Source organism: Protopterus annectens, chromosome 14.part0 (genome assembly GCF_019279795.1).
Source record: "Protopterus annectens isolate FY-2018-M chromosome 14.part0, PAN1.0, whole genome shotgun sequence".
NCBI lineage: Eukaryota > Metazoa > Chordata > Ceratodontiformes > Protopteridae > Protopterus > Protopterus annectens.
Window position 1 is genome coordinate 644,472,791 of NC_056748.1, and position 21,941 is coordinate 644,494,731.

Consider the following 21,941-nt stretch of genomic DNA (forward strand, 5'->3'; position numbering starts at 1 on the left):
TACCAGAGGGTGGTTTCACATAAGATGGCATTTTTGTATTCAGTGCTGCTTTGAATCATCTAAGGGTATTCTTTTAGACAGATGGTGGGCTATGTATCCCAACCTGCTTTACCTCCCAAAGGGATTTAAATTTTTGACGTTGCTGTTTATTTCTTCCGCAGGTAAACTTGAATCTACATGCCTGCCTATAGTTTTTACATTTTGTATTTGCATATTTTTCTTTTGCAGGCTAACTTGAATATGCACACATTTTTCTTTTTTTTCTCTTTTTTTGTTGCTTCCTTATTATGTATATTATTTTCTGTATGGTAGTTAAGACTAAGCATCCAAAATTGTTTAGTAAATAAATAATCCCACAAAGGTTAAGCATGTATGTGGGATGTTACATGATTCTGTCTTACTCCTTCACTTGCTGCCATGACAGTAAAACAAGGGTTACTTGTTCACTGACTCCTGATTTCTGAATTCACCCAACAAACTGGCAATAGTAAAAAGTTTATCTGACCCTATTAATTAAAACCATGATATGTTTTCTAGTGGGATCATAGCTTCTACAGTAGAATTTGACACCTCGTGAGATTGTGATCAGTTTGAAACTCCAACAACTGGAAGGTAAACTTGTTTGCTTCACTTTTTTAACTGAAAGAAACTGTATTTAAAATGAAAGGGCAAAGAAAATGCAAAGCATTTCCTCTAGATCAAATGCACATACCCCGCAAGTTAGCAAGCACCAAAAAATGATGAAAATTATGACACATTGAGCATAGCTTAACTGGAAAAGCCACTGCTACATGCTGTAACACCAATTCTGTTTGGCAAAATTTACATTTTGTAAGTTATGATTTTAGCGCCTAGACAGAACCTTTAAATGGGCTAAAGAGAACTATGATATACTCTGATTAACAAATTTACATAAATAAATCAATACATTTTGTTGAAAGCTTTGGACTCTTAATCACTTCCATTACAGCTACATTAGTCATTACTGTGTCCATCTTGCCAGTCGCTCTGCCAGCATTGTTGGTATTACAAAGAAACTTTACAGAAAGTTGGGAACAATGGCTACACAATTTCAGTCTTTGTAGCCTAATTTCTGGTTAAACTGAAAAAGAAGTAAGGAGGTGCTAGTTAGACCTTTACATTACTTGATTGGAGAGGACGCCGTTATTGTAGCTAATATACAAATATGACTAAAAAAGAGCTTGAGTTGGTTGTCATTAATGGCATGTTTCAGCAATACTGTAAGCATGAAAAGTACTCATCATGTATTGTTCATTTACTTTCCCTAGAAAACAGGGTACACAGGAAGCTGCTTATGCATGTGTAATCATATTAAAGACCTAATAGCTATGACTTTTGTAAGCAGTATGCTTCAGTTTAAGGAATATAATTTCTATGGCATTAAAATTGACAAAATAAGAGGTAAAAGTGAAGACTGAATTAAAATGAATCAAACTATGAATCTGTGCCAAGCAGCAGAATTAACTAATATTAGGATTAAACAGTTTGCAAAAAAATAAATGTGTGCCTAATTTAAATGAAGCCCAAATCATCAGTTCTACACAGAACAATGCTACCAAGGCAAAACATAGTGTGAGAAATCCTTCCTGCAGTACTGCATCAAAGACAGATGATGCCACACGAGTCACAACATGCAGTCAAAATGTAAAATATTCAGTTCAGCAACCACTATTTTATTCAACTGTGAGTATCACCTCAATAGGAAGCCATATCTAACTCTAAGTAGAGAATACATAAAGTGTGGAGAGGCTACTCATGTTTTTCAAGTCATACAAAGCAGAAAAAATTTTGCAAGTGATGGTGTGAGTATATATAATGAGTGTGTAGTTGTCAACTTCAACAGTTTGCTGGCCATCCCATAAAAGGCAGATGCAGACAATTAGTTTGTGAATACAGATATATGTGTTGCATTCAAAAACTAATTATGAATACAGTTAATGTGCTGTGGCTGCGTGCACTGTTTCCACAGTGGTCACAGAAATGCATCAGCTATGTTACTGTGAAAATAAATGGATGAAAGGGTAACTATAAATGGAAGGCATCTTTCATTTAAGCTAGATACTGGAGCAGAATGTAACATTATAATAGAAAGTAATGAACTGAAGTTAATAAGTTCACCATCAGAGATGAAAGCTTCAGTCAATTTATTCTTGTTATAAACTGAAATCATTAGAGAAAACAGAGCTGCATAAGACAGAACACAATTATTTCAAGTTGTGAAACTGCATCATTTGAATGACCACAATGCAGACAGTAAAGGAGATTTTCATGCCTGTAAAGTCAGTGTTATGTTTATAAAGACAGTGTTTCACAGATTCATGTGCAGTAATGCAGAATCACAGAACACAAATAAAAACTTAGATTCACATGGACTTTAATTCCAATACAAAATGGGATTTGTGGCAAACCAGTAATGTAACCAGATGTTGGAAAGAATCCAAAGAGCATTCCTGATTGCTATCCAGTATATGCCAAGTGTAGAGAAAGGACAAGTGATGTAGTATTTTGATCTTACATGTTGTGACAATGTTGGGTATTACCACCTATGCCAGGAGAAGTACAGCAGTGGATATGTAACATATGCCAGCACAACTAGCTAGAATTTTGTAAAGAATTATATGTCATTTGTATAACAAACTGATTTGTACTGATGAGTGTGTTGAAAAATGTATTTGTAAAGCTGCTTGTGTTAAATATGTTCCAACAGTGTGCCCTGCTGGATAGAAAAAGAAATATACATGCATTATTACAACTATTTAAATGTATATGTTTTAACAGAGGATACTGGAAGAGAAGAGGTTAATCTCAATCCACCTGACTTTGAAAAATAGTAAGAAATTAAATCACTGGGCCTAGGCCATAAATATGTTATCTTATAGTTTTGAATGAAGTCAGAGATGCAATGACTGTAAGAAGTATGGTTTATTAGCTCCTGTAGGAAGAGTGGAAGTGTTTTATGGTTTTATGACTTCCAGGAGCTGCAGCAGATCTTAGCAAGGCTTTGTGTGTGTTATTGACACCTAGATGCTAAATCCTGACAGCTTCTAGCCAAGGTGGTTGCATGGGAAACAGAAGTCAGATGACCAGATGCATGTGATGTCATTCTGTAATCTAGGAAAAAAATGATATGTTAATACTAGGTGAGACTGAAGTTTCATGGTGCTCTGTTTTTGTAATTTGACAAAAAAGATATCACACCTACTTCATCTTGCCTTATTCTAGTAAGTAACTGGGGAATAATAATTCTTTAGATCAGTCAGGAATATACAATGAGATTAGTTAAGTCTTGTTTTTTTCTGTATCTGTATGAACCTGCCCACTTGTGCTACTTTAATATTTCCTGTAATTGTAACTCTGGTGTTTATTGTAAATTGATATTTAGTATTTTCATGGTTTTTTTATTTATTATTAAATATATTTAAAGTTGTCATTGTGGCTGGTTCTTTAGAGAATATTTTAACTTTGAGATTGCTTATATCTATTGGTGACACTGTGGCCACTCCTGAAAGCCTGGCTGTTTGGTCAACATTACCATCTGTATTAATATTAATTTAACTCAATATAATTGGGTACCCTTGCAAGAGTCTTAGAACAGCTGGCTTTAGGGTGTCTGGTGGCACTGTAACATTCCTTTGAAGGTGAAATTGAGGTACCGGATGCACCAGTAAACTTCTTTTATTGAATCTACTGTCTGCACTGTTTTTTTTTTATAGTTGGTTGGCACTGTAACTACCTTACAGTCTGGGCAGAAGGGGACATAGCTAGTAAATTTGTACCAGCCTTTCCTAGGTTCATGAGTGTGTGTGTGTGTGTGTGTGTGTGTGTGTGTGTGTGTGTGTGTGTGTGTGTGTGTTTGTGTGTGTGTGAAAATCAAATCTCAACGTGTGTGTCAGCTACTTGGAGCAGTGACACGAATCACTGGTTTCACAGAGAGTGTGTTGCAGAACTTAGCTTTAACACCCGGCTGAGGACTTAACTTTGCAACTGTGCCACTGGGGACCCTTACTGGGGACCTGGGAAGAGAGACAGAGAGGGAGAGAAAAAGACAGTCTATTGGCTGTGTGTGTTTCTCATGTGCTCTTATGGTAAAGTGTGCTTGATGGAGACAGCTGCATCTGGAAATACTGGATATATCCACTTTTGTTCCAAGTAAATATCCATCTCCAGTGTCAGTGGTGAGGATTGAGGCTCCTTGATTACTGGCCCTGACTGTGGACATTGCACATGTTTTATCAAATATACCTTATTGTAAAAAACTGTCAAAAAGGCCACTTTAATCACAACAGCAATACTAAAAAAACTACAATACTTAATGAAATTCTAGACCAACCATAAAGCAAAGCAGAAATTAGTTTGTTTCAGGACAGGCAGTATTTTATCTGTGCTTACGATTGCTTAAAATATCCTGAAGTTATTAGATATCACAATGATGAAATCCATTTTTTTCAATATTGCTTTCTTGATGTTTTCCCTTCTAATTATTGGCCTGAGTTTATAAGTCAAAATTGTGAATATTTTCAAAAAACTGAAAATTTTATCATATAACCTCTTCAACAAGTTATTCACTGTCTAATGGATAGACACCAGATGTAGACAATATAACAGAAAATGTGTTGCCAGTTACAGATAAAATTGTACGCAGCACTTGGGTATAAAATACACCATTATAATCAAAAGTGATATCCCTTTCAAATGTACTGATAGGAGCATTATCAAGACAGAGTTACTTATCACACATCTTCTGTTTTAATCAGAGAAATGATAAATGTGAAGCCTTCCTTGATAAAAACTCAGAAAAAAAACTGTAAGATGGCTGAACAACCAATTGTTGTTTACTCTAAGAACTGGAGAAAGAATGTGAAATTGCCTGGTAGCTAGCACAGAGGATTGAGGCTCTGAGCTGTTAATATGCTGCTTCCTGCAGTCAAGGGTACAGAGTTTAATTCCTTCTAATTCAATTTTCCTACTTCATGCTTACTAGCATGCCACTTAACCAGACATACTCCTGGTTCACCTGGAAAGGGACACTTGTCCAGTGAACTGAGTCAGTTAATAAAAATAAATAAAAAAAAAACAATCACTACCCAAGTGACAAAACAGAGGAACAGAAAATTGTTTGAGGATGGGCATATAAATAAATGAGGTTCTATACTGTAAAGAAGAAGGAAGGTCCAAATGTTAAGATATAAAATAAGGAACTTATATATGACATGATGTGTCTGAAAACTGTCAACATTGAACAGGTTTAGTTAATTGTCACAAATACCAAACAAAGGCACTGTTCCTGAGATATACACTCCTCCTGATCCTGATACTGTATCAGCAAACAGTTCATCTGCTAGAAAGGACAATGTATTGCACCCGATGAACACCACTTACTGGATGATAACTACTAATGACATCATCATTTACCAGGGACGGTAAAGTAATGAGCTTTGGTATCCTGATTAAAAAAAAGCAGCCGGATGGAATGACTGTTACATGTTATGATAGCAAAGATCAGGTTTTACAGCTGATATGTAGTCAATGAAAATTTGGAGTGCATGTGACTTAATGCATTTTGTTTCTATACGCACATATTACCTCTGATGATTGTATATTCTATGATAACATTAATCTATTCCAGTACAGCAGTGCATCCTTGAGTAAATTAGAGAATTTAGCTTAAGGAAGTAACTTAGAAAATTTAGCTTAAGAACAGGGATATAATATACTATGCCATGTGCTTTTTTAAATGACCCCATAATGCTAAGCATGCATGAAATATTTCAGATGATCTTGCATTTCTCTTTTATTTGCTGCCATAACAGTAATATAGCTGGTTGACCACTGACTCCTATATGTCTGTATTTGTCCATCTGCCTGATAGTAGTGTAAAGTAAATCTGATCCCATTAGCTAAATCTACAACAGGGATAGGGACTCTGCCTTCTAACTAAAGATAACAAAAGTAAATCATTCTGAGTCTGCTATAACTTGCCTGACAAAAAAAAACATAATTATGTGTTTAGAGTGCACAGAGTGCTTATGTAAATGATAAAAACATAAATAAAGCAGTATATATAAACTTATTTAAGCATCTAGTCTCAGCAAAGCAGAATTTGATAAGTTAGGTGTTGCCTGTCTTCATTACACCCCACATAAAAACGGTGTGCCGAGTACAAATAGTAAATAAACAGGAAGGAAATTGTGTACCAAACATTAAGAAACTTGTGCAGGGTAGAAATATATTGTGATACTCAGGCCTTGGGATATTAAAGCTTTTTATTAAATATTACAGTGAATCAAAAAATACAAAATATTTGCCAGCTATGTGATTGGGAAACTATTGGCACATAGTACAGTATCAAAAGCATTTTAAGAAGTACAATTTGGAAACATACAAAAACTGTGTTTATACTTGGCTCAGCATTATTTATGGTAGTGTTTAAACTAATGCAAGGATTACTCAATAACCTTTGCAGCAGGAAGTAACTATATAGTGTTACTGGGCCATTTTGCTATATACAAATAATCACCTGATAGAGAACAAAGGCATGATAACTTGAATCACAAAAAGTATACAATATTTACAAAAATTCAAGAAGTATGAACAGCTGGCAGGCTACACTGCCTATTTTAGAAATGATATTTTTTACCAATGTGGAACCAGGACAGCATTTACTACATTTACAGCACAACAGACTCATAAGTGCTCAAAGAATTATTATAGTCATGGGGTTTCTCACAGCTGATGTGCACTGATATTTCCCATGCTCAATACAGTTACAATGACTATAAAACCAGGTCAGATGTGAGCTTTACATATATTCAGTTTTGCACAACATTAGAACACTAAACACAATGTTCAATAGGAAGGCACATGGCACAGCATATGCATTTAAAATATGTGGCAAAGTACAATTAAAGGACCAACTAATAACACATTTCAGTAGACCACAGTGACAGTACATAGAAGCCCAGAAAAGAATGTGAGCATCCCAAACTTAGCAGGCAAATGATTACTGAAATAGTTCAGTGACAAATTTAATGTTTGCCTTAAACATGGGAACTTTTTTCAGCCTACACAAACACTAACTGCAATCTGTCTCATTTTACAAAAAAAAATAAAAAATAAAAAAAAAATAAGAAAGAAAGAAAAAAAAAAACCCAGAAAACTGAACACTAATTGGAAACATTTTCATAAACTACTTAAGAAAACCAGCTGTCACAGTTGGTTTACCTTTTCTATCTCTTGATTATGTAATGCTAGAAATCATTTCCAAAAAGCTGTTATGAATAATGTCAATTTGTATTCACTGCCTTTAAGTTCAATAATGAATCATAAAGGTCCTACACTCTGCATTACAACATTTCTTGGAAATGGTTCTTAGCTAATACTTTATGACTATATTGCCAATTATGTTCCATGGTTTCCTTTCTTTAACTACCTCAGCAACATTTCTGGGGAAGTAGAAAAAAAAAAAACATGCAGTTACTTTTATTACAAAACTCTGAATATGCAAACAAAGTTCATGCAACTGTCTGCAAAATTATTTTTCTGCCATTTCAGTATTAACATATTGCTGTGGCAGTCTCTTCACTTAATTACATGTGCTGTTGCGATTGAACCCAGACTTAAATAAACAGTCTGTGACATCAGTATCACATGACATTGGCAAGAATATATTTGGTTCTTTTAAAGATTATTAATCTACTTCAGATGATGACTACAATGGAGTTATTCATTCTTAAATGATTTTGTCATGAAAAATAAGGCATGGTTGCCAGCATCAGAAATATTTTCCATTTCCTGCAAAAACAGACCTGAAGCTCTTTTTCTCATTGACGAAATTTGCAAACAGAACCAGGAATTTTACTTGCATATTAATAACTAAACATGATGAAAAGTGTACATTTTCAAGAAATTAATTAAATTGAACTGCCTTGAATTCTGTAAACAATGATATTTCAGTCTGCTATACTTGTACACAATGACAAACTTTGCAAATATATACATAATCGGGGCAGTTTACAATTGCAACAACTAAATATGAATACTACAGTACACCAGATATTAATAAACAAAAAATACAGTAAATTATAAATACGCATACATGTAAAAGGGAATATGTACAGTCACTATAACAGTGTTTATTTTGCAGTTTATAGTGTTGAAATGTAAATCAAAAACAGTATTGAATTCTCACTGTACATTGCATTGACTATTTTACCAATGTATGTAAATCCACTTGCTATTAGAAATACTGAATTAATTACATCATGAATAAACTTTGATACTAAACTATTGGTTGTATTAATATTTTTTTCTTCCATTTCTTTCATTTCTCGGAATTGATCAGAGATGAATTTCAACTCCTTGGGGCCTTGAAGGTTTAAAAGGTAAATCCATAACACAGTTATTGTGCAAAGACAACGAAAAATATGTACCTTATTGAACAAGATTATAAAACAGTTCTGTCACATAGCAATAATATATTTTTTCTTGGCATTTCTCAAACATTTTCAGAACGTTCAGAAGTATGGATTACCTTTGTGTTAGACCTATCATGTGTGAAGGAATGTAAGTAGGTATCTGCATCTTCTGTCTTTCTGAATACATTTCTACAGTTTTGTGCTCGGATGTACAGAAGACAACTGAGAGGGAGTAAAACTAGTCTGGGGATTTATAGCAGCCAGTGGATAAATGGTATTGTGCAAAATGTCCCCGTATGAAGCTCCTACGGGTGGAGTTGCAGTCAAGTGCCTATAAAACTGGGGAGAGTTACCGGATGAAGTAAGAAATTGTCTTTGCATCATAAAGGAATGAATAGCCAATGGCTGCATTAATGGAGAAAACATGGTCTGGTTTTTTAAGTACTGCAGAGAATGAGCATAACTAGCAGGAAAACGAGTACCCAAACCTGTACACATGTCTTGAACTTGAGACACAAATGTTCCAGGGTACAAACCTTGAAAGATTGGTGTGGTGGCAGGAATCTTGTGACCTTCTACATGGTTGCTAGGATGAGTGGTATGTGAAGCCTTATTGCATTCTGCTTCTTCATCTGAACCTTTTTCTTTCAAAGTGGCCTCTTTAGTAAAATGTAAAGGAGAAACTGCTCTAACTTTCTTCTCTGGAGAAACACTGTCATTGTCTTCAAGATTTCGCTTTAGAGGTCTTGCAGCACCAATGTTTTGAGGGCTACTTTTGCTGTTTACTACAGGACGGACCATTCCTTCTATCTTTCTCAAAGAGTTGTCCTCAGGTCTCAGACTATGAGATTTTCCAGAACCTCTATGATTTGTTTCAGCAATCTTTTGTGGTACAGCTACTGTAATTGGAGTTACACGACACGCCTTTGGATTACAGTCACTGCTGGGTGTTTTACTTGCCATTGATTGAAAGTGGGGAATGTTTTTTCCATCTTGCTGTACTGATGTCTGTGGATGACTAGATGGTAGTGGTTTTATTGATTGCTTCTGAGTGCACTTTGGAAGACTCAGGTCTGTTGGTTGATCATCTGAAGAGCTTTCAGCTGCAGTCCTCTTTTCATGTTGATGCAAAGCTTTGCAGTAGTTCACACTACACTTCTCCTGAAGTTTGTTTTGAGAAAATGAGTGACTATTTTCTGGTTCTCTAAACATTAGATCCCGTGTGATATATTTTGATGCCTGTTCATTACTAAGGTGATGCTCAGTATGCCTGTAAAGACTATGTAAATGAGGGGAAGAGTAAAAGTCAGCCATAAAACCATGAGTCTGTAAAGGCTGCACTGCTCTCTTCTCTGGTGATCTTTCTTTGCACTCCTGAGTCTCACATTTAGTACCATATTTATCAGCAAGTGAATTAAAGTGATTCTTAGAGAAATCACAAGGCTGGAGATCTTTACAGTCATCATGCATAAAAAGTTCACCTGCATTCTTTTTGTCTTCTAAATGTTTTGATTTAAAGCTATGTGCATGTTGTATTACTGAAGGTCTAATAACAAGCAATGTTTCAGTGGGAGAAGAATGTGGGACACTTACACCTGGAGTATTCATGTCTTCCACAGTGCTCAGAGACTTCTTCTTGCTAATTAGTGGTGGTGGGGTGCCATATGGATAAGTGTTAGAGATGTTTACTCCACTAACTTGTGACAAAAGTTTCTTTTTTGCTAGGGGTGACATTATGCCCGGATTGCCTCTTGAGTAGAGAACAGGTGCATATGTCAGACTAGAATCATCTCTAGCAGAAGATGTCAAATCTTTTTCTTTTACTGACTCCAAAGAATTACCCAAAATATCTGCAGAATTGTTCAGATCTTTCTCTAATACGTCTTTCTCCATGTTACCCTTAACATCTTCTGCTGTTGACAGGTCATCCTTATTAAAGCTGTTAGTAATGGGTTCTGAAATTTCTTCACTTTTCTGGTCTTGTGCACTTTGACATAGTGGTTGTGTGTGTGCTTCAGGAAATTCACTCTGAGATGAGTCTAGAAGCTCACTCTCTGACTTGATGGTAGTATGCAGCTGCTGCTCAAGCTTTATGTTAGAAATGTCTTCCACAGGCGTACTTGATGGCATTACTGGGGAACCAGATGCAATGGTATCATCAGTTGATGCTACTGGACTTGAAGGACCAACTGGTTGGTCAGATTCCTCAATAAGTTTATCATTACATAAATGAATATCTTTAGATTCCACTTTTACAGAAGCCTTAGGACTTTTTAGACCCACAGGAGATGAATGCTGTACCAGTGCTTCTGTGTTTTCTGCTTCTGTGGTTTTAATCTCAACCAAACCTTTCTGGTCAGTTGAATCTTTTTCATTCTCCTTAACAGATGAAACCTGCAACAAAACAATAAACAACCATCAATCATTTGTACAGATGCATATGTGTACACATTTTGAAAACAAGTGCACTGATCTGCCTGTACTGATATTTACTCTCCTTAGCATGCTTTTGTCTGGCAATAAATTAGAGACAACGCACATACAAACTATAGGACTTAACTGGTTTACAGTACACTTGCCTTTTTGTAATTGTCCTTGTTAATTCCCTATAGAATCATTTGTGGAAACAACACAACCCATTATACAAGCAAGAAGTGGATGAATGCTAGTGATAATAATTCAAAGTTTTGCTGATTAATAGCCACCCAGCAAGATCACTTATCAGGATGATATGAACAAAACTCTACTTTGATTCCTGGCAATGTGCGTATTAAATTACAACTAGGCAACTAAGCATCTAACTTAGTGATAAGAGTCAAAGTGCAGCAAAACAACAGAGCAGTATTGCAAGGCGATAATGTACAACCTGAAAAACATATTAAGGAACAGTAACATACTGAATACAGCCATACAAAACAGAATCCATTTCTGGGCAGCAGTTTGCAGTAACTAAAAAATCGCTATGATGGAAAAGATTCTGTTTACTTTCCATTACAGCCATCATATATAGTTAAAATATGCTGGGTTATGGCAATACAAACTTCACATTTAATGAAAAGGTATACTGTTCATATATTGATCAACTCATTCATTCATGTTTCTGAGCAGGCAACTTAGACTGGGAGAAATTATGAGACAACTCTTCTAATCTTATAGGTCCAAATCATAATAACAGAAGTATGAAAATATAGCAAGTAATGACTTGATGGATGGGAACGCTGCAGTAACTAAATTATGTTTATTAATACTAAGGCTTGCAAAAAACACACATAAATATGAAAAATCTATGGAAAACGTCAGTTCTTATCTTGTTGCTGGTAAACAGCAATACCTACAGATAGCTGGGAGCAGTGGGAGATACTTGAGACATGATACATACGGCACATAATCAGTATATGGAGAAATGCAAAAAATAACAAAGTTCATTTCAAAGACAACTGTCTGCCAGGATTGCCAAAAGCTATCTTACTATGTATTGAGCAAGTTGCTGATGCAGTGACTACATGCAAACCAGCTTGTAGGATGAATGCCAACAGTAAAACAATTTGCAGACAGCTACACTTGTACAAAGGCTGTCTTCAGAAACAAGAGTTGCAAAGCAGATAGAGAGACATACAGTCAGAAGCCAGTCTACCATGCTGTTCTGGAAACAGACAGTAGTAACCCATCCAATTCTCCAAATGTGACTGGTACTTCTCTTTAGTCTTTCCATGTAAAACCACTGCTGCAGTTTGTATCCTTCAGGTTTTCACTGACTGTTACACACTGCTCATGTCTGAAGGCTTATTGTCTGACTGACAAATGTTTGTCCCACTTCTGCTGTATGTTTGTTGTACTTTTTTCTCTATAAAATATTTAAGGAAGAATTATACAAAGCAAACCCCCATAGTCTCCTATGATCCTGTGCAGTAAACACATTATCTAAAAATGCTAACAGTAAACACAACCCCAGCAACTCATCACTGATAACCAATTACTACTAGCTGTAACTAAAGCGTACAAACGATTTGCCTGATTTCTAACACTGGTTCGATAGTTACATCAAATTAAATGGTTAAAGTGCAATTAGTCATAAGTTTGAATTCTTGAAAAGGGGATTGGCAGGGCGATTCCCAATTTTATTAAGCATTATGAGACTGAAACAGCACTGTCCTAGTTTGAGATCAGCAAAAATGATATAATTATGGTTGAGGGGGTGTGAGTAAAACAGCACCAACCACATTTGGGGGGTTTCAGGGGCTTGGTCCTGTGCAAAAACACATGATTTGATGTTTGATTCATTGCTTTTGATATTCTGAATGTTTGATGTTATGTTTTAATTTAATGAGGTTTGATGTATGGTATTCTTGCCAAAAGAGAATATATATATATATATATATATATATATATAGACAGATCCCTGACAGAAGACTGAACATTCACAAGAGCGAACTTTGAAACACTGAACACACAACAGTGAAAACCAGGAAACTCCAATGCCAGGTTTACAAAATCTTCTTTGCACTTTTCAATTTTTCCTGATGTGATGAAGTCTATAAGACAAAAGCAATAATTCAAATAAAGCTTCTTGAAATGAATACTGACTCAAGGCAACTTATTTCAAATATATGAAGGGATTTAATATAAAAACTTAGGAAATTCTGGACAGAAGCTAAGGTTCACTCTCCTTTTTGAACCACAGCCTAATCTCAAGAATTTGCATTTTTTTGTCCTTACCGGGGCCTCTCAGCTCCCCCAAGTTGGTTTAGCTTGGATCTGGTTGCTTCCTTCACTTGGGACATTTACTTTCATCCTATGAGGGAGTGAATTAAACTAGGCATTCCTTGCAGGGAGGAGTGGTCTACAGAGTGGAGTAAGTAACAGGCAAACATAGGGAGGGGAATACCAAGTGGTACATCATAAATAAAAAAAAAATCTCCAAGCAGAAGCAGGCAACAACACAGCCCCTGGATACCCTTAGCTTGAAAGCTGTCTCCAGACTTAGACTGTAGACATTCCAGGGACAGTAGGACAGGCTGATAGACCTGGCAATGAACTGATGCACTGGGTAGCCAGAAAGAATGAAGCAGAAGAGAAACAAAAAAAAAATAATAAAGAATGAATAAATAAATAAATAAGAATAATGCTAACAAGTTTGGATAGCACACTGTGCAATGGAAGTCATTCACAGTGGCACTAACTAGCTTTGTTACCTGAGCTGCTTTGATAATTGGTTGTTGTTATAGTGATATAAAGTGCAGGTGCAATTTTGTATGATTCTGGTTATTATCATGTGACATTGGAATACAGGAATTTGTGCAAAGATTGTGTAGACTTGTAGCTATGACAGTTAAGAAAGGCGTCCTCTCTGATACAATCATCAAGATCAGAAAACCCTTTGATGGAGGTCAATTATTCTGAAGCAAACATCATTGTGTATGGATAACAGGGAACCCATGTTACTGGAATAGCACTGCACCATCTGCCTGTGGCCTTGGGGATGCAGAAATATACAATGGAAACCTTCTGATGGGTACACCACAAGAGGTATGGGACTCAGGGCCACATGATGATGCATGGCTTCTGTATGTAAACAGTGATTATGAATAGACAGGTATATAAAAAGGGGAGAGGTTTGTGGTGTGGCTGCAGTACATAATAGAGTGATGCTTTGCAGAACACTTACTGCATTTGATATCCAGGAGCACATACAGGGTGTGGCTGCTGTCTATTACTTTATAGTACAGAACTGTCCGCATTTGAAGAGAAAAATTTCCCAAAGCCCACATACCTGTCCGATCAGCAACTGTAAAAACCTTCACAGCAAGATATACCTGTCAACAAATGCTAAAAAGCTAAGTAAGTATGTAATAGTATACATGCAACAGCGAGTTACAGGAATACACATGGGGAGAGAAAGATGTATTGTGTTTGCTGTCTTTCACTGGATTTACTAGTACAATAGGTTAGTGTAGGGTTAAGATAAGGAAAGCACCTGTTGGTGTCAGTGAAGACCATGTGCAAGTGGCAAGGTGTGATGACATAGTGGCATGGTTTACCATACTAAGGGAGAGCAGTCATCTAAATAGGTTCATAGGTGTTTACTAGCCTAACGACCATAAGGGCCTTTTTAAGCCTAGCCTTGCATCCCAAATCTCTGGCAAGTACTGATAACCTTGATAAGTGTACGCAGGAGTTTGGGAGATGAAACACTTAAAAGCAAGGGCCTCAGAGATGAACCATTTACAGCCTGCCTGTGTCCATTAGAGACATAGGTGACAAACCAGGGATGAATTTCCTGTTCCCCATCCAATTGTCCAAGTTGCACTTGAATTGGATTAGGGAGGAACTCTGCTTCACATGGATGGGGAGCCTGTTCCATAGACAGGGTCATCTCTGGGATATATACCTATCTCTCCTGCAGGTCCTACTTATATCACAGGCAAGGTTTAAGACTTTAGAATGGGTAGTTCTGTTGCTGTTTGCTTTGCAGATATGCAGGAGGTCAATCAGATCTCCCCCCAAGAGCCTGTAGGGGATAGCATACAGGGATTGGGCCCTGTATGCATTGAACATTTTACTTACATCCTGTAATCTTTCAGTGAGGAACCTCTGTGGATATTCCAATTGCTGGATAAGCCTAGTTAGGTACATAACAAATGGGGCACTGTACTCAATGACAGGTCTGATGAATGCTGAATACAGTGGAACAATGACTTCTTTGGACTTAGATGCCATACCTTTGTTTACAAGTTGCGCAAAACAGAATGATTTCCTCACTAAATTCACCCCTACAAAGGCAGCTGTAGAGGTACAGGCTAAGGACTCAGCCTCAGCAATGGATTGTGGACATGTTGTAGTTGGGAGTCCCTCACACTGTCATCCTGTGCCCTCAGCATGTACAGCACCCAAAGTATGCACCTCCTTTGAGGGGGTAGATACCCACCAGAGGGGATATTCACAGCTGATTAGGCACTTACGTGACTCAAGAAACCTCCCTGAAATGACTACAACACTCAGCTTAAATCAGAATATGTGCAGATCTGTGAAACATGCACAAATGGTTGTTATCCACAGCACTGTGGAGAAGGTGAGCATGCTAGCTGGTTTTAAGTATGACACGGAATATAAGGATAGGAAGTATGCACAATACCTCTGCAGCTACTGGGGGCAAATGTTGCCTCCATGTGTGCCTAAGTGCACTACACTACAATCATCATCCAGTCTGCCCCCAAAAGTCATGCTTTTTGTGGCTGTGGGAGGGTCGGGATGTTAAAAAATGGGCCGCATACCATTCTACATCAGATTATGCAGACTGTTGGTCAGATTGCATCTCTGTCACATGTGCGAATCAAGGCTGTCAGCCCCAGTTATAGGTAATTGCATTTCTCCAGCTGAATACCTGAGACATCACAGCAGTCCGCATATGCATGTTCTTGCACTTCTACCCTTTCCCTTTCAACTGAAGGTGCACAGCATGCCATCCACAATTATGGGCTCTCATCAAGTTGTCTGCACTGATGCCTTCTGTGCGGAGTCTGCATGTCCTCCCTGTGGTTGCGTGGGTTTCTTCCAGGTGCTCCGGTTTCCTCCCACATCCCAAGACATGCTGTAGGTGGATTGGACACTCTAAATTGGCCCTAGGTGTGAGTGTGTGCATGTGTGTGCCTTCTGTGGAAGGTTGGGCACCGGGCTGGCAACTCGACACCATAAAACTCCACTGCCAATCATGAGCGGACAGGTGATCTGCTGTGGCGACCCCTAACCGGGAAAAAAACGGAAGAAGAAGAAGATCAAGTTGTCTGCACTGGCAGTCATTAGGATCTGTATATTTATACCCCAAAGTGGACATACACAGTCTCATAGCTGTACAGGTTTACTGACCCAGACTGTATCAGACCCCAACACCACAACTCAGCATAGTGGATACTGACAGCAATCACATAATGGTAACATGACCCACCACTGGAGGATGTGATCCCTGACTCCTTGCATCCTTTAGGGAGTACATTGCTAATGCCAATGTGTTCATCTCTCTTAACCCTACCCTATTTCACAGTACTACACTCTCCTGTCTCTGTATCCCTTCCACCTGTGTAAGTGAAAATATCTGTACCTTGACCATTCTCCTAACCTGTGTGGCTGTGTTGATGTCTTATGCAAACAGCAGTTAGTTTATGCATTGCGATACGCAGCTTGGGTGAGATAATGCATGCATCATTTTCTCTGTGATTCCTATGTACTACTCCAAAGTTGTGGACTAGACACCACATCTTTGCCAGTGCTGCAATGTACCTGGCTCAACTACAGCAGCTGTACTGCTGCTGCTGCCTGTTCCTAAACTTACCCTCTACTCTGCCCTTCTGCTCTGTTGCCTCTATGACTAGCCATTACTGCTAGCTCACCTGCTACCCCCCCCCCCGTTTGCATCACGCCACATGCAACTTGGCACACACAAAACAAACCTTACTGTGGCTATCTGGACTGTGTTATAGTGGCCCTCCCGACCTCTCTAGTCAATGAAAGAATCCCTTCAATTGTCTGAACACAGGCTCCACTATATTTCATTTCAAGTTTCTGCACTGGTTGCATTACAAGCTGTTTGCTGCAAGGTCACGGATTATGAGTGGGGGTCATCACCAAAGCTGCAGGGAATAGTTGGCAGAGGCTACAAATGTAGTCTGCCCCACGCTTATATATTACCTGCATTTGTAGACCTTTTTACATAGCATGTGCTTGTGTATGCGTGTCTCTATGTGTGTAAGGGAAGTCTCCTTACAGTGACCTTTGATACAGCTCTGACACTTGTCAAATGTGCATGTCATGGGAATTGCCTGGGTGTTGTGTTACCACATTACAAATAATGCCTTGGGTATTCCAGATCACCTAGCACTTCATGGAGTGTAAGCTCTTCTTCTTGAGGTATCTAGGTAGGACCTTGATATTAATGTGTCCAGGACCTCAGAGAAATGGGCTCTATTGTAAAATGCTTGCATATTACTAGTTCTCTCATCTGTAGTCCTGGGAAATCAGACATGCTCCTCCACAAACTGTAGCATAAAATCAAAAACTGGTTTAAGATTTGTGAGGTTGATGTCTGAGTTAATTTCCACAGCAAGATGTGGTATTCATCTCTAAAACTAAGCCTTAAAAACAACAAATGCATTGTTATTTTGGGTCATAAGAGTTACACAATATAAAAACAATATATTTAATTTGTTTGGAATGCAGTTATTGTGGATATTTCAGCAAAAATGAAAATACAAATGTCTCCCCAGTCAATTTATGTATACATGAACCACTCAAAACAGTTCTAAATAACAGGAAACAAGCATTTCACTGACTGGTCTTTAAATTATACTTTCTTAATATTATTTTTATGTCTTGTATATATAATATCTTAATATGTAAAGAAATGTTTTTTATTACAAAATAAATAATGACAACATAAGAACTAACCCCACAACTGTCATCAGCTTTTGGAACATTTTCTTTTTCTTTCTTTCCTTTGTGATTCTCATTTTTGTTGCGCTTTGTTCCCGACAGCTTCATTTTACTTTCACCCTCCTGGGAATTATTCTCCTGTTTTCGTGGTTTCACGGGAGGTAGTGGTTTATCTTCTTCTCCTTTAATAAATCTCTCATATGGCAGGATTAGTCTGGCAGATTAAGAAAACAAATAGTTAAGAGATTTTATAGTTCTTAAAAGGCAAAAAATAATCGAAAGCCAAATACTGAGACAGATTATACACTTTTCAATTATAACATAATATAATACTCATTTTAATCTGGAGACCCTCCCCCATCTTTTTATTAGAATGTTAAAAGAGTTTGGCCAAGATCACAGCTCTCTATCATGGAAACTAGATACCCCTACTAGAAAACAAAGGTATGGCTAAAGAATTTTTTAGCAGCCAGTTTTAGTTTTGTTATATATCCTAAAAATAAAATTCTCAAAAAAATCTGAAAGGTTTTATCATCAAAATGAACAATTTGAACATTTGTTTGTAACATGCACTAATTTAGTCCAGCAAGCATATCAAGAAATAAGAGTTATACAATGCCTTGGTTTCTGTGTGTGTGTGTGTGTGTGTGTGTGTGTGTGTGTGTGTGTGTGTGTGTGTGTGTATGTATGTGATAAATACAAAAATGCAGTTATTTTAGACATTTAAAAATGCCTAACTGACATAGAAAGATTCATTACAACTTGTTTCAGCTGCTGCCAGTGGTTGAAATGTTCACATTGCATTTCTAAGATTAATGACTAACTCTGGGCTTAACGTTATACTTAGAATTTAAAAAAAATATGAAACCTTATATAGCAGTCATAAAACATTTGTTGACACAGTGTCAGAATGCATTTAACTTATAAATATCAAATGTATTCAAAGATAGACTTCTTGCATTTGAATCTTGCATCCTCTGGTTTGAAGATGCAGAAGTATTTGTATAGCTGGTACATAGTTAGGTGTGAGACAACTTTCTGTCCTCACCTTCTCCGAGATGCTACAAGACTGAGCAACAATGACTCTTGGTATCAAATAAAATTCTAACAGAGTTGAAAGCAAAACTAGATGTCTCTACTTCATAAATTATGTTTTGTAATAAACTTTGTTTACTGAGCATGCTCTGACATGGTGTGTGCAAAGAGAGTTGAATAATACTTTACTAGCCTAGAATTGGCAGTTGTCCAGTAATGAAGCTAAGCAAAAGCCCACAGGGAACATTCATCTTCAGATCCCATTACAAACTGAGTTTAAACATGCTACAGCTGCTAAAACTGGAAACTGCTCTCTCTATGTAGACTTATCAAAATAACGTGCAGCTGCCAAATACCCGCTTCCCACTGTAATATTACAGTTCATGTTTATAAAATGAAAAGAATAATAGAGTTGAGCAAAAAAATGCACCCACTTCTTGCAAGCACTGACTAAATATAATGTGCAAAACTGAATCCTTAAGTCATAAAAGCAGTAGAATGACATTTTGAAAACATTACTGGAATTTGACATAAAGTTTTTATCTTGCTCCCGTAGGACACTTACAGTGTGTGCGTCTGTGTGTCTGTATATTCAATGTATTCTATATATTCTACATATATAGAGATACACAGAGACAGACACACACACACACACACACACACACGCACACATTTACACACATTTACACATATCTATATATCTATCTCTGTACATCTCTATCTACACACACACGTGTGTGTGTGTGTATATATATATATATATATATATATATATATATATATATATATATATATATATATAGAGGGAGAGAGGTTCATATATACAAGTGTGTACATGTGGGTTTACCTATTACACTGTGTGTGTGCGTGTGTGTGTGTGTGTGTGTGTGTGTGTGTGTGTGTGTGTGTGTGTGTGTGTGTGTGTGTGTGAGAGACAGAGAAAGAGAGAAAGAGAGAGATTGGGACCCGCATTCACACAAACATGTAAATATATATATTTTGAATGATGGTATAAAACTGTATATGAAAGATAATTTAACTGCATATAGTTCTCTGGTGCTTTTTTTTTTTTTTTTTTTTTTTTTAGAAGACTGAAGTCCTTTCTCAACATTATAGGCCTCTGTTTTTAATATTCCAGTCATGACAAACCACTGAAAATGAAATGGTGCTACAATTTTCCATGATGCAATCAACAGCCAGATATATATATATATATATATATATATATATATATATATATATATATATATATATATATATATAGATATAAAGAACAAAAGTTTTTCACTAAGCAGAAATAGAAACATTCAGTCCAGCAAGATGAAACCTGACAAGATTAATGACCTTCCAACATTCTTTCCAATTTTCCTTTTATGGTAATTTCTGACACAGCTTTCTTCCTTTTCCCTTTATGATACTCTGATATCTAAATAACAGATAATATACTTGTTTTTATTACTAAAGTGATTAGCAAATGTGGTTTATGTGTCCTGGTATAATAAGAGTTCAGGTGGGAGTGTAACATTTTTGTTTTATTTATTTTTTCACTAGGCTCAGCAGTTGGCCGAACTACAGAGGTAAAAATACATTTCAAACAGCTGGCTAAAGCCTTGTGCTAGCACTAGGAAATCTGTAATTGAATGTGCCTTGTATCAGGAACAGTGCATGACTAAGGTAAAACCTGACTCAAAATACATGGCCTAGTAAGATTCATGCTATTAAAATTAGATAAGGGCAGTCTGTCCCAATTTCTCAACAGCAGAGATAATAAATTTTACAAAAATGATGCAGGAATGATGCATGAATATATAAACATCAGAAGCATTAGCTGCTTAATTCACTCAGTACCTTTTTTTCAGGTCTCAGTTTTTCTCCTTATAATGGCACAATAAAAATTATCAACAGGATATGATCTTATCATTTGATTCTTAGAAATTCTAACATTAGTGACCTAATGAAGACGATATTACTTCTAGATCTCCAATATTTAAACTTGCTTTCTTGTTACTTTACTTTCCATTCACCCTTTCCAAGTACATACTGGAAAATTATCTACAGTTTCAAAAAATATTTTTTTTCTTACGGAACAGTAACGACATGATAAGATCCATAATGTTATTTATTCAAAAACAAAGGTATCCTTCCAGAAATATGTAGTTAACATAGTATGAAACTAATTATGAGATAGTAAATAGAGAAGCAGCTTTACAAACCTATGTAATTTGTATAAACACTGCTCTTTCTAAAAAGATAGAAAAAGCTATAAGATGCAGTGAATGTATGAAGGGAGTTATTTTATGCACTAAGAATGTTCCACTGTGCATTCTCAGAACTGTAATTTGAAGAGCATTCATTTTTCTTTATTTGTATCATATGTTCAGATTTACACACACACACACACACACACACACACACACACACACTCACACACACCATATACATGTAGTTGATTTAAAGAAAATTAATTACACAGTTCATAAACTAGTGGGCAATTTTAAGATGCATGCCTTACAGATCTAAGGAAAAACTGAAGACTACAGTAAATACCCAGAAAGCTCCAGGGAAGATATGCAGACTGTGAAAACAAGGCATCCCAGCCAGTTTTTCTGAGTTTTTTTGTCCCTGCTGCCTGCTAACTATTAATATCTCTTAGCAAACTGTTGCATTTGCTCCCTATCAGGGGGGGTTAGAGCCAAGAGGGGTTTATTTTTCCTGTTGGGCTTAACTTTATAGGGCATGCTCCAGGCTAAAACATGCAGTGGACAACTACAAAAGCTGTACTCACTTCTGCAAGTGATGAATCCTCAAGACTGCTAATATGGTGTCTGGTCTTTACCACAGACTCTTCCATGGGACTGTGTGCTTTTATTAGCTCAATGAACTTTGCACGCTCTCTAAAATCCCTATATTTCCCCAGTTTGTGTAATTATTAAATAAACTACTTGTATCATTAACACTTCCCTCCAAAAGGAACAATTTACATACATGGAAGAATGCATGCATTACGTTCCCGAAAACAGGATGAAGATCTCTACCACATTGGTAATC

The 21,941-nt window shown here is 36.8% G+C and overlaps 1 protein-coding gene across 2 annotated transcripts in view; it reads right to left on the minus strand.

Moving 5' to 3' along the window:
- Positions 1-6,266: 6,266 nt before the first annotated feature.
- Positions 6,267-21,941, minus strand: part of ARID5B (AT-rich interaction domain 5B) — a 707,673-nt gene continuing 691,998 nt past the window's right edge. For both annotated transcript variants that reach the window (XM_044056388.1, XM_044056389.1), the window contains 2 exons: positions 17,874-18,072; positions 6,267-10,829 (listed from right to left, as the gene is read on the minus strand). In XM_044056388.1, coding sequence (XP_043912323.1) covers positions 8,625-10,829; positions 17,874-18,072 — 2,404 coding nt within the window. In that variant the 3' untranslated portion in view covers positions 6,267-8,624. The remainder of the gene's footprint in view (positions 10,830-17,873; positions 18,073-21,941) is intronic.